This window comes from Geotrypetes seraphini, chromosome 3 (assembly GCF_902459505.1).
Source record: "Geotrypetes seraphini chromosome 3, aGeoSer1.1, whole genome shotgun sequence".
In the NCBI taxonomy this organism is placed as follows: domain Eukaryota; kingdom Metazoa; phylum Chordata; class Amphibia; order Gymnophiona; family Dermophiidae; genus Geotrypetes; species Geotrypetes seraphini.
In genome coordinates, this window is record NC_047086.1 from 335,702,348 (window position 1) to 335,715,030 (window position 12,683).

At 36.6% G+C, this 12,683-nt stretch overlaps 1 protein-coding gene across 1 annotated transcript in view; it reads left to right on the forward strand.

Moving 5' to 3' along the window:
- LOC117357839 (protocadherin Fat 3-like) overlaps window positions 1–12,683 on the forward strand; it is a 154,974-nt gene that overhangs the window by 124,167 nt on the left and 18,124 nt on the right. The window contains exons 20-21 of the mRNA XM_033939002.1: window positions 11,050–11,133; window positions 11,892–11,975. Coding sequence (XP_033794893.1) covers window positions 11,050–11,133; window positions 11,892–11,975 — 168 coding nt within the window. The remainder of the gene's footprint in view (window positions 1–11,049; window positions 11,134–11,891; window positions 11,976–12,683) is intronic.

Sequence of the window (12,683 nt, forward strand, 5' to 3'; positions counted from 1 at the left end):
ACGCTAAGTGGTTAAAACATTTATTTGAACCAAAAGGTTCTTATTCCCAGCATCTCAAATATTTGCATTCATCTTTAGTAGGGTTTTCCAAACTCTGTTAGACTAGCTAGATGCTCATAATGCAACAAGAGATATCACATACAATCATTCAAGACGACTCAAAGATTCTTTGCTAAGTCATCATTTTGTAAGTGTTCATTTGCATGGAGACATCAGCAGTAGATAGCTGAAGGAAGCTCTCAAACAGTTCAGAATGCTATCACCAGCCTACGTAAAAGGATATCAAAGATACTGATCTCTTTTCCTCCTATATTGATTTCAGAACTTCCTCCAAAGTTCACTTGGACACTCAAGGGTCATTGAAAGACGAGGAAGACCCAACCTCAGATGGCATGGAGTGCACTGGGTAAGTTTCTAACCAAAGATTTCTTTTTCTCATCTTCCCCCTTCACAGCTGAAACAGTAAATTAATACAAGCACATCCAGGGAACACTGTTCCTGCTGCTATTCAGGCATGTGTATAATTCTTATAGATGATAAATGTTTTAAGTTTTAGTTTCTCTTTTTATAATGATATCCAAGATTTCTTGATACCAGCTTAAGAAAAAGTGGCATCACCAGTTGCAAGAAGTAGCACAATTAAGAACATGTAAGAGGTACATTAGTATTTATAGTGCTAAGAATATGGATTTACAATAACACTAATTAACTCACACCGCTGTCCGAATCCTTGTTTTAGTTCCTGAAACCATGAAAATTGGGAGTGAATAGAATGCCAAAGACACTAAACTACACATACCAGACAATCTCAAAAACTAGCCTCTCCTTCAGAAAGTACGCTAAGTGGTTAAAACATTTATTTGAACCAAAAGGTTCTTATTCCCAGCATCTCAAATATTTGGATTCATCTTTAGTAGGGTTTTCCAAACTCTGTTACACTAGCTAGATGCTCATAATGCAACAAGAGATATCATATACAATCATTCAAGATGACTCAAAGCTTCTTTGCTAAGTCATCATTTTGTAAGTGTTCATTTGCATGGAGACATCAGCAGTAGATAGCTGAAGGAAGCTCTCAAACAGTTCAGAATGCTTACACCAGCCTAAGTAAAAGGAGATCTTTTCCTCCTATATTGATTGCAGAACATCCTCCAAAGTTCACTTGGACACTCAAGGGTCATTGAAAGACGAGGAAGATCCAACCTCAGATGGCATGGAGTGCACTGGGTAAGTTTCTAACCATAGATTTCTTTTTCTCATCTTCCCCCTTCACAGCTGAAACATTAAATTAATACAAGCACATCCAGGGAACACTGTTCCTGCTGCTATTCAGGCATATGTATAATTCTTATAGTTGATAAATGTTTTAAGATTTAGTTTCTCTTTTTATAATGATATCCAAGATTTCTTGATACCAGTTTAAGAAAAAGTGGCATCACCAGTTGCAAGAAGTAGCACAATTAAGAACATATAAGAGGTACATTAGTATTTATAGTGCTAAGAATATGGATTTACAATAACACTAATTAACTCACACCGCTGTCCGAATCCTTGTTTTAGTTCCTGAAACCATGGAAATTGGGAGTGAATAGAATGCCAAAGACACTAAACGACACATACCAGACAATCTCAAAAACTAGCCTCTCCTTCAGAAAGTACGCTATGTGGTTAAAACATTTATTTGAACCAAAAGGTTCTGATTCCCAGCAACTCAAATATTTGCATTCATCTTTAGTAGGGTTTTCCAAACTCTGTTAGACTAGCAAGATGCTCATAATGCAACAAGAGATATCACATACAATCATTCAAGACGACTCAAAGCTTCTTTGCTAAGTCATCATTTTGTAAGTGTTCATTTGCATGGAGACATCAGCAGTAGATAGCTGAAGGAAGCTCTCAAACAGTTCAGAATGCTTACACCAGCCTAAGTAAAAGGAGATCAAAGATACTGAGCTCTTTTCCTCCTATATTGATTGCAGAACATCCTCCAAAGTTCACTTGGACTCTCAAGGGTCATTGAAAGACGAGGAAGACCCAACCTCAGATGGCATGGAGTGCACTGGGTAAGTTTCTAACCAAAGATTTCTTTTTCTCATCTTCCCCTTTCACAGCTGAAACAGTAAATTAATACAAGCACATCCAGGGAACACTGTTCCTGCTGCTATTCAGGCATATGTATAATTCTTATAGATGATAAATGTTTTAAGATTTAGTTTCTCTTTTTATAATGATATCCAAGATTTCTTGATACCAGTTTAAAAAAAAGTGGCATCACCAGTTGCAAGAAGTAGCACAATTAAGAACATGTAAGAGGTACATTAGTATTTATAGTGCTAAGAATATGGATTAATAACACTAATTAACTCACACCGCTGTCCGAATCCTTGTTTTAGTTCCTGAAACCATGAAAATTGGGAGTGAATAGAATGCCAAAAGACACTAAACTACACATACCAGACAATCTCAAAAACTAGCCTCTCCTTCAGAAAGTACGCTAAGTGGTTAAAACATTTATTTGAACCAAAAGGTTCTTATTCCCAGCATCTCAAATATTTGCATTCATCTTTAGTAGGGTTTTCCAAACTCTGTTAGACTAGCTAGATGCTCATAATGCAACAAGAGATATCACATACAATCATTCAAGACGACTCAAAGATTCTTTGCTAAGTCATCATTTTGTAAGTGTTCATTTGCATGGAGACATCAGCAGTGGATAGCTGAAGGAAGCTCTCAAACAGTTCAGAATGCTTACACCAGCCTAAGTAAAAGGAGATCTTTTCCTCCTATATTGATTGCAGAACATCCTCCAAAGTTCACTTGGACACTCAAGGGTCATTGAAAGACGAGGAAGATCCAACCTCAGATGGCATGGAGTGCACTGGGTAAGTTTCTAACCAAAGATTTCTTTTTCTCATCTTCCCCCTTTACAGCTGAAACAGTAAATTAATACAAGCACATCCAGGGAACACTGTTCCTGCTGCTATTCAGGCATGTGTATAATTCTTATAGATGATAAATGTTTTAAGTTTTAGTTTCTCTTTTTATAATGATATCCAAGATTTCTTGATACCAGCTTAAGAAAAAGTGGCATCACCAGTTGCAAGAAGTAGCACAATTAAGAACATGTAAGAGGTACATTAGTATTTATAGTGCTAAGAATATGGATTTACAATAACACTAATTAACTCACACCGCTGTCCGAATCCTTGTTTTAGTTCCTGAAACCATGAAAATTGGGAGTGAATAGAATGCCAAAGACACTAAACTACACATACCAGACAATCTCAAAAACTAGCCTCTCCTTCAGAAAGTACGCTAAGTGGTTAAAACATTTATTTGAACCAAAAGGTTCTTATTCCCAGCATCTCAAATATTTGGATTCATCTTTAGTAGGGTTTTCCAAACTCTGTTACACTAGCTAGATGCTCATAATGCAACAAGAGATATCATATACAATCATTCAAGATGACTCAAAGCTTCTTTGCTAAGTCATCATTTTGTAAGTGTTCATTTGCATGGAGACATCAGCAGTAGATAGCTGAAGGAAGCTCTCAAACAGTTCAGAATGCTTACACCAGCCTAAGTAAAAGGAGATCTTTTCCTCCTATATTGATTGCAGAACATCCTCCAAAGTTCACTTGGACACTCAAGGGTCATTGAAAGACGAGGAAGATCCAACCTCAGATGGCATGGAGTGCACTGGGTAAGTTTCTAACCATAGATTTCTTTTTCTCATCTTCCCCCTTCACAGCTGAAACATTAAATTAATACAAGCACATCCAGGGAACACTGTTCCTGCTGCTATTCAGGCATATGTATAATTCTTATAGTTGATAAATGTTTTAAGATTTAGTTTCTCTTTTTATAATGATATCCAAGATTTCTTGATACCAGTTTAAGAAAAAGTGGCATCACCAGTTGCAAGAAGTAGCACAATTAAGAACATATAAGAGGTACATTAGTATTTATAGTGCTAAGAATATGGATTTACAATAACACTAATTAACTCACACCGCTGTCCGAATCCTTGTTTTAGTTCCTGAAACCATGGAAATTGGGAGTGAATAGAATGCCAAAGACACTAAACGACACATACCAGACAATCTCAAAAACTAGCCTCTCCTTCAGAAAGTACGCTATGTGGTTAAAACATTTATTTGAACCAAAAGGTTCTGATTCCCAGCAACTCAAATATTTGCATTCATCTTTAGTAGGGTTTTCCAAACTCTGTTAGACTAGCAAGATGCTCATAATGCAACAAGAGATATCACATACAATCATTCAAGACGACTCAAAGCTTCTTTGCTAAGTCATCATTTTGTAAGTGTTCATTTGCATGGAGACATCAGCAGTAGATAGCTGAAGGAAGCTCTCAAACAGTTCAGAATGCTTACACCAGCCTAAGTAAAAGGAGATCAAAGATACTGAGCTCTTTTCCTCCTATATTGATTGCAGAACATCCTCCAAAGTTCACTTGGACTCTCAAGGGTCATTGAAAGACGAGGAAGACCCAACCTCAGATGGCATGGAGTGCACTGGGTAAGTTTCTAACCAAAGATTTCTTTTTCTCATCTTCCCCTTTCACAGCTGAAACAGTAAATTAATACAAGCACATCCAGGGAACACTGTTCCTGCTGCTATTCAGGCATATGTATAATTCTTATAGATGATAAATGTTTTAAGATTTAGTTTCTCTTTTTATAATGATATCCAAGATTTCTTGATACCAGTTTAAAAAAAAGTGGCATCACCAGTTGCAAGAAGTAGCACAATTAAGAACATGTAAGAGGTACATTAGTATTTATAGTGCTAAGAATATGGATTAATAACACTAATTAACTCACACCGCTGTCCGAATCCTTGTTTTAGTTCCTGAAACCATGAAAATTGGGAGTGAATAGAATGCCAAAAGACACTAAACTACACATACCAGACAATCTCAAAAACTAGCCTCTCCTTCAGAAAGTACGCTAAGTGGTTAAAACATTTATTTGAACCAAAAGGTTCTTATTCCCAGCATCTCAAATATTTGCATTCATCTTTAGTAGGGTTTTCCAAACTCTGTTAGACTAGCTAGATGCTCATAATGCAACAAGAGATATCACATACAATCATTCAAGACGACTCAAAGATTCTTTGCTAAGTCATCATTTTGTAAGTGTTCATTTGCATGGAGACATCAGCTGTGGATAGCTGAAGGAAGCTCTCAAACAGTTCAGAATGCTTACACCAGCCTAAGTAAAAGGAGATCTTTTCCTCCTATATTGATTGCAGAACATCCTCCAAAGTTCACTTGGACACTCAAGGGTCATTGAAAGACGAGGAAGATCCAACCTCAGATGGCATGGAGTGCACTGGGTAAGTTTCTAACCAAAGATTTCTTTTTCTCATCTTCCCCCTTTACAGCTGAAACAGTAAATTAATACAAGCACATCCAGGGAACACTGTTCCTGCTGCTATTCAGGCATGTGTATAATTCTTATAGATGATAAATGTTTTAAGTTTTAGTTTCTCTTTTTATAATGATATCCAAGATTTCTTGATACCAGCTTAAGAAAAAGTGGCATCACCAGTTGCAAGAAGTAGCACAATTAAGAACATGTAAGAGGTACATTAGTATTTATAGTGCTAAGAATATGGATTTACAATAACACTAATTAACTCACACCGCTGTCCGAATCCTTGTTTTAGTTCCTGAAACCATGAAAATTGGGAGTGAATAGAATGCCAAAGACACTAAACTACACATACCAGACAATCTCAAAAACTAGCCTCTCCTTCAGAAAGTACGCTAAGTGGTTAAAACATTTATTTGAACCAAAAGGTTCTTATTCCCAGCATCTCAAATATTTGGATTCATCTTTAGTAGGGTTTTCCAAACTCTGTTACACTAGCTAGATGCTCATAATGCAACAAGAGATATCATATACAATCATTCAAGATGACTCAAAGCTTCTTTGCTAAGTCATCATTTTGTAAGTGTTCATTTGCATGGAGACATCAGCAGTAGATAGCTGAAGGAAGCTCTCAAACAGTTCAGAATGCTTACACCAGCCTAAGTAAAAGGAGATCTTTTCCTCCTATATTGATTGCAGAACATCCTCCAAAGTTCACTTGGACACTCAAGGGTCATTGAAAGACGAGGAAGATCCAACCTCAGATGGCATGGAGTGCACTGGGTAAGTTTCTAACCATAGATTTCTTTTTCTCATCTTCCCCCTTCACAGCTGAAACATTAAATTAATACAAGCACATCCAGGGAACACTGTTCCTGCTGCTATTCAGGCATATGTATAATTCTTATAGTTGATAAATGTTTTAAGATTTAGTTTCTCTTTTTATAATGATATCCAAGATTTCTTGATACCAGTTTAAGAAAAAGTGGCATCACCAGTTGCAAGAAGTAGCACAATTAAGAACATATAAGAGGTACATTAGTATTTATAGTGCTAAGAATATGGATTTACAATAACACTAATTAACTCACACCGCTGTCCGAATCCTTGTTTTAGTTCCTGAAACCATGGAAATTGGGAGTGAATAGAATGCCAAAGACACTAAACGACACATACCAGACAATCTCAAAAACTAGCCTCTCCTTCAGAAAGTACGCTAAGTGGTTAAAACATTTATTTGAACCAAAAGGTTCTTATTCCCAGCATCTCAAATATTTGCATTCATCTTTAGTAGGGTTTTCCAAACTCTGTTAGACTAGCTAGATGCTCATAATGCAACAAGAGATATCACATACAATCATTCAAGACGACTCAAAGATTCTTTGCTAAGTCATCATTTTGTAAGTGTTCATTTGCATGGAGACATCAGCAGTGGATAGCTGAAGGAAGCTCTCAAACAGTTCAGAATGCTTACACCAGCCTAAGTAAAAGGAGATCTTTTCCTCCTATATTGATTGCAGAACATCCTCCAAAGTTCACTTGGACACTCAAGGGTCATTGAAAGACGAGGAAGATCCAACCTCAGATGGCATGGAGTGCACTGGGTAAGTTTCTAACCAAAGATTTCTTTTTCTCATCTTCCCCCTTTACAGCTGAAACAGTAAATTAATACAAGCACATCCAGGGAACACTGTTCCTGCTGCTATTCAGGCATGTGTATAATTCTTATAGATGATAAATGTTTTAAGATTTAGTTTCTCTTTTTATAATGATATCCAAGATTTCTTGATACCAGCTTAAGAAAAAGTGGCATCACCAGTTGCAAGAAGTAGCACAATTAAGAACATGTAAGAGGTACATTAGTATTTATAGTGCTAAGAATATGGATTTACAATAACACTAATTAACTCACACCGCTGTCCGAATCCTTGTTTTAGTTCCTGAAACCATGAAAATTGGGAGTGAATAGAATGCCAAAGACACTAAACTACACATACCAGACAATCTCAAAAACTAGCCTCTCCTTCAGAAAGTACGCTAAGTGGTTAAAACATTTATTTGAACCAAAAGGTTCTTATTCCCAGCATCTCAAATATTTGGATTCATCTTTAGTAGGGTTTTCCAAACTCTGTTACACTAGCTAGATGCTCATAATGCAACAAGAGATATCATATACAATCATTCAAGATGACTCAAAGCTTCTTTGCTAAGTCATCATTTTGTAAGTGTTCATTTGCATGGAGACATCAGCAGTAGATAGCTGAAGGAAGCTCTCAAACAGTTCAGAATGCTTACACCAGCCTAAGTAAAAGGAGATCTTTTCCTCCTATATTGATTGCAGAACATCCTCCAAAGTTCACTTGGACACTCAAGGGTCATTGAAAGACGAGGAAGATCCAACCTCAGATGGCATGGAGTGCACTGGGTAAGTTTCTAACCATAGATTTCTTTTTCTCATCTTCCCCCTTCACAGCTGAAACATTAAATTAATACAAGCACATCCAGGGAACACTGTTCCTGCTGCTATTCAGGCATATGTATAATTCTTATAGTTGATAAATGTTTTAAGATTTAGTTTCTCTTTTTATAATGATATCCAAGATTTCTTGATACCAGTTTAAGAAAAAGTGGCATCACCAGTTGCAAGAAGTAGCACAATTAAGAACATATAAGAGGTACATTAGTATTTATAGTGCTAAGAATATGGATTTACAATAACACTAATTAACTCACACCGCTGTCCGAATCCTTGTTTTAGTTCCTGAAACCATGGAAATTGGGAGTGAATAGAATGCCAAAGACACTAAACGACACATACCAGACAATCTCAAAAACTAGCCTCTCCTTCAGAAAGTACGCTATGTGGTTAAAACATTTATTTGAACCAAAAGGTTCTGATTCCCAGCAACTCAAATATTTGCATTCATCTTTAGTAGGGTTTTCCAAACTCTGTTAGACTAGCAAGATGCTCATAATGCAACAAGAGATATCACATACAATCATTCAAGACGACTCAAAGCTTCTTTGCTAAGTCATCATTTTGTAAGTGTTCATTTGCATGGAGACATCAGCAGTAGATAGCTGAAGGAAGCTCTCAAACAGTTCAGAATGCTTACACCAGCCTAAGTAAAAGGAGATCAAAGATACTGAGCTCTTTTCCTCCTATATTGATTGCAGAACATCCTCCAAAGTTCACTTGGACTCTCAAGGGTCATTGAAAGACGAGGAAGACCCAACCTCAGATGGCATGGAGTGCACTGGGTAAGTTTCTAACCAAAGATTTCTTTTTCTCATCTTCCCCTTTCACAGCTGAAACAGTAAATTAATACAAGCACATCCAGGGAACACTGTTCCTGCTGCTATTCAGGCATATGTATAATTCTTATAGATGATAAATGTTTTAAGATTTAGTTTCTCTTTTTATAATGATATCCAAGATTTCTTGATACCAGTTTAAAAAAAAGTGGCATCACCAGTTGCAAGAAGTAGCACAATTAAGAACATGTAAGAGGTACATTAGTATTTATAGTGCTAAGAATATGGATTAATAACACTAATTAACTCACACCGCTGTCCGAATCCTTGTTTTAGTTCCTGAAACCATGAAAATTGGGAGTGAATAGAATGCCAAAAGACACTAAACTACACATACCAGACAATCTCAAAAACTAGCCTCTCCTTCAGAAAGTACGCTAAGTGGTTAAAACATTTATTTGAACCAAAAGGTTCTTATTCCCAGCATCTCAAATATTTGCATTCATCTTTAGTAGGGTTTTCCAAACTCTGTTAGACTAGCTAGATGCTCATAATGCAACAAGAGATATCACATACAATCATTCAAGACGACTCAAAGATTCTTTGCTAAGTCATCATTTTGTAAGTGTTCATTTGCATGGAGACATCAGCAGTGGATAGCTGAAGGAAGCTCTCAAACAGTTCAGAATGCTTACACCAGCCTAAGTAAAAGGAGATCTTTTCCTCCTATATTGATTGCAGAACATCCTCCAAAGTTCACTTGGACACTCAAGGGTCATTGAAAGACGAGGAAGATCCAACCTCAGATGGCATGGAGTGCACTGGGTAAGTTTCTAACCAAAGATTTCTTTTTCTCATCTTCCCCCTTTACAGCTGAAACAGTAAATTAATACAAGCACATCCAGGGAACACTGTTCCTGCTGCTATTCAGGCATGTGTATAATTCTTATAGATGATAAATGTTTTAAGTTTTAGTTTCTCTTTTTATAATTATATCCAAGATTTCTTGATACCAGCTTAAGAAAAAGTGGCATCACCAGTTGCAAGAAGTAGCACAATTAAGAACATGTAAGAGGTACATTAGTATTTATAGTGCTAAGAATATGGATTTACAATAACACTAATTAACTCACACCGCTGTCCGAATCCTTGTTTTAGTTCCTGAAACCATGAAAATTGGGAGTGAATAGAATGCCAAAGACACTAAACTACACATACCAGACAATCTCAAAAACTAGCCTCTCCTTCAGAAAGTACGCTAAGTGGTTAAAACATTTATTTGAACCAAAAGGTTCTTATTCCCAGCATCTCAAATATTTGGATTCATCTTTAGTAGGGTTTTCCAAACTCTGTTACACTAGCTAGATGCTCATAATGCAACAAGAGATATCATATACAATCATTCAAGATGACTCAAAGCTTCTTTGCTAAGTCATCATTTTGTAAGTGTTCATTTGCATGGAGACATCAGCAGTAGATAGCTGAAGGAAGCTCTCAAACAGTTCAGAATGCTTACACCAGCCTAAGTAAAAGGAGATCTTTTCCTCCTATATTGATTGCAGAACATCCTCCAAAGGTCACTTGGACACTCAAGGGTCATTGAAAGACGAGGAAGATCCAACCTCAGATGGCATGGAGTGCACTGGGTAAGTTTCTAACCATAGATTTCTTTTTCTCATCTTCCCCCTTCACAGCTGAAACATTAAATTAATACAAGCACATCCAGGGAACACTGTTCCTGCTGCTATTCAGGCATATGTATAATTCTTATAGTTGATAAATGTTTTAAGATTTAGTTTCTCTTTTTATAATGATATCCAAGATTTCTTGATACCAGTTTAAGAAAAAGTGGCATCACCAGTTGCAAGAAGTAGCACAATTAAGAACATATAAGAGGTACATTAGTATTTATAGTGCTAAGAATATGGATTTACAATAACACTAATTAACTCATACCGCTGTCCGAATCCTTGTTTTAGTTCCTGAAACCATGGAAATTGGGAGTGAATAGAATGCCAAAGACACTAAACGACACATACCAGACAATCTCAAAAACTAGCCTCTCCTTCAGAAAGTACGCTATGTGGTTAAAACATTTATTTGAACCAAAAGGTTCTGATTCCCAGCAACTCAAATATTTGCATTCATCTTTAGTAGGGTTTTCCAAACTCTGTTAGACTAGCAAGATGCTCATAATGCAACAAGAGATATCACATACAATCATTCAAGACGACTCAAAGCTTCTTTGCTAAGTCATCATTTTGTAAGTGTTCATTTGCATGGAGACATCAGCAGTGGATAGCTGAAGGAAGCTCTCAAACAGTTCAGAATGCTTACACCAGCCTAAGTAAAAGGAGATCAAAGATACTGAGCTCTTTTCCTCCTATATTGATTGCAGAACATCCTCCAAAGTTCACTTGGACACTCAAGGGTCATTGAAAGACGAGGAAGACCCAACCTCAGATGGCATGGAATGCACTGGGTAAGTTTCTAACCAAAGATTTTTTTTTATCATCTTCCCCCTTCACAGCTGAAACAGTAAATTAATACAAGCACATCCAGGGAACACATTTCCTGCTGCTATTCAGGCATGTGTATAATTCTTATAGATGATAAATGTTTTAAGATTTAGTTTCTCTTTTTATAATGATATCCAAGATTTCTTGATACCAGTTTAAGAAAAAGTGGCATCACCAGTTGCAAGAAGTAGCACAATTAAGAACATGTAAGAGGTACATTAGTATTTATAGTGCTAAGAATATGGATTAACAATAACACTAATTAACTCACACCGCTGTCCGAATCCTTGTTTTAGTTCCTGAAACCATGAAAATTTGGTGTGAATAGAATGCCAAAGACAAAGACACTAAACTACACACACCAGACAATCTCAAAAACTAGCCTCTCCTTCATAAAGTACGCTAAGTGGTTAAAACATTTATTTGAACCAAAAGGTTCTTATTCCCAGCATCTCAAATATTTGGATTCATCTTTAGTAGGGTTTTCCAAACTCTGTTAGACTAGCTAGATGCTCATAATGCAACAAGAGATATCATATACAATCATTCAAGACGACTCAAAGCTTTTTTGCTAAGTCATCATTTTGTAAGTGTTCATTTGCATGGAGACATCAGCAGTGGATAGCTGAAGGAAGCTCTCAAACATTTCAGAATGCTATCACCAGCCTACGTAAAAGGATATCAAAGATACTGATCTCTTTTTCTCCTATATTGATTGCAGAACATCCTCCAAAGTTCACTTGGACACTCAAGGGTCATTGAAAGACGAGGAAGACCCAACCTCAGATGGCATGGAGTGCACTGGGTAAGTTTCTAACCAAAGATTTATTTTTCTCATCTTCCCCCTTTACAGCTGAAAGAGTAAATTAATACAAGCACATCCAGGGAACACTGTTCCTGCTGCTATTCAGGCATGTGTATAATTCTTATAGATGATAAATGTTTTAAGTTTTAGTTTCTCTTTTTATAATGATATCCAAGATTTCTTGATACCAGCTTAAGAAAAAGTGGCATCACCAGTTGCAAGAAGTAGCACAATTAAGAACATGTAAGAGGTACATTAGTATTTATAGTGCTAAGAATATGGATTAACAATAAAAATAATTAACTCACACCGCTGTCCGAATCCTTGTTTTAGTTCCTGAAACCATGAAAATTGGGAGTGAATAGAATGCCAAAAGATACTAAACGACACATACCAGACAATCTCAAAAACTAGCCTCTCCTTCAGAAAGTATGCTATGTGGTTAAAACATTTATTTGAACCAAAAGGTTCTTATACCCAGCATCTCAAATATTTGCATTCATCTTTAGTAGGGTTTTCCAAACTCTGTTAGACTAGCTAGATGCTCATAATTCAACAAGAGATATCACATACAATCATTCAAGACGACTCAAAGCTTCTTTGCTAAGTCATCATTTTGTAAGTGTTCATTTGCATGGAGACATCAGCAGTGGATAGCTGAAGGAAGCTCTCAAACAGTTCAGAATGCTAACACCAGCCTACGTAAAA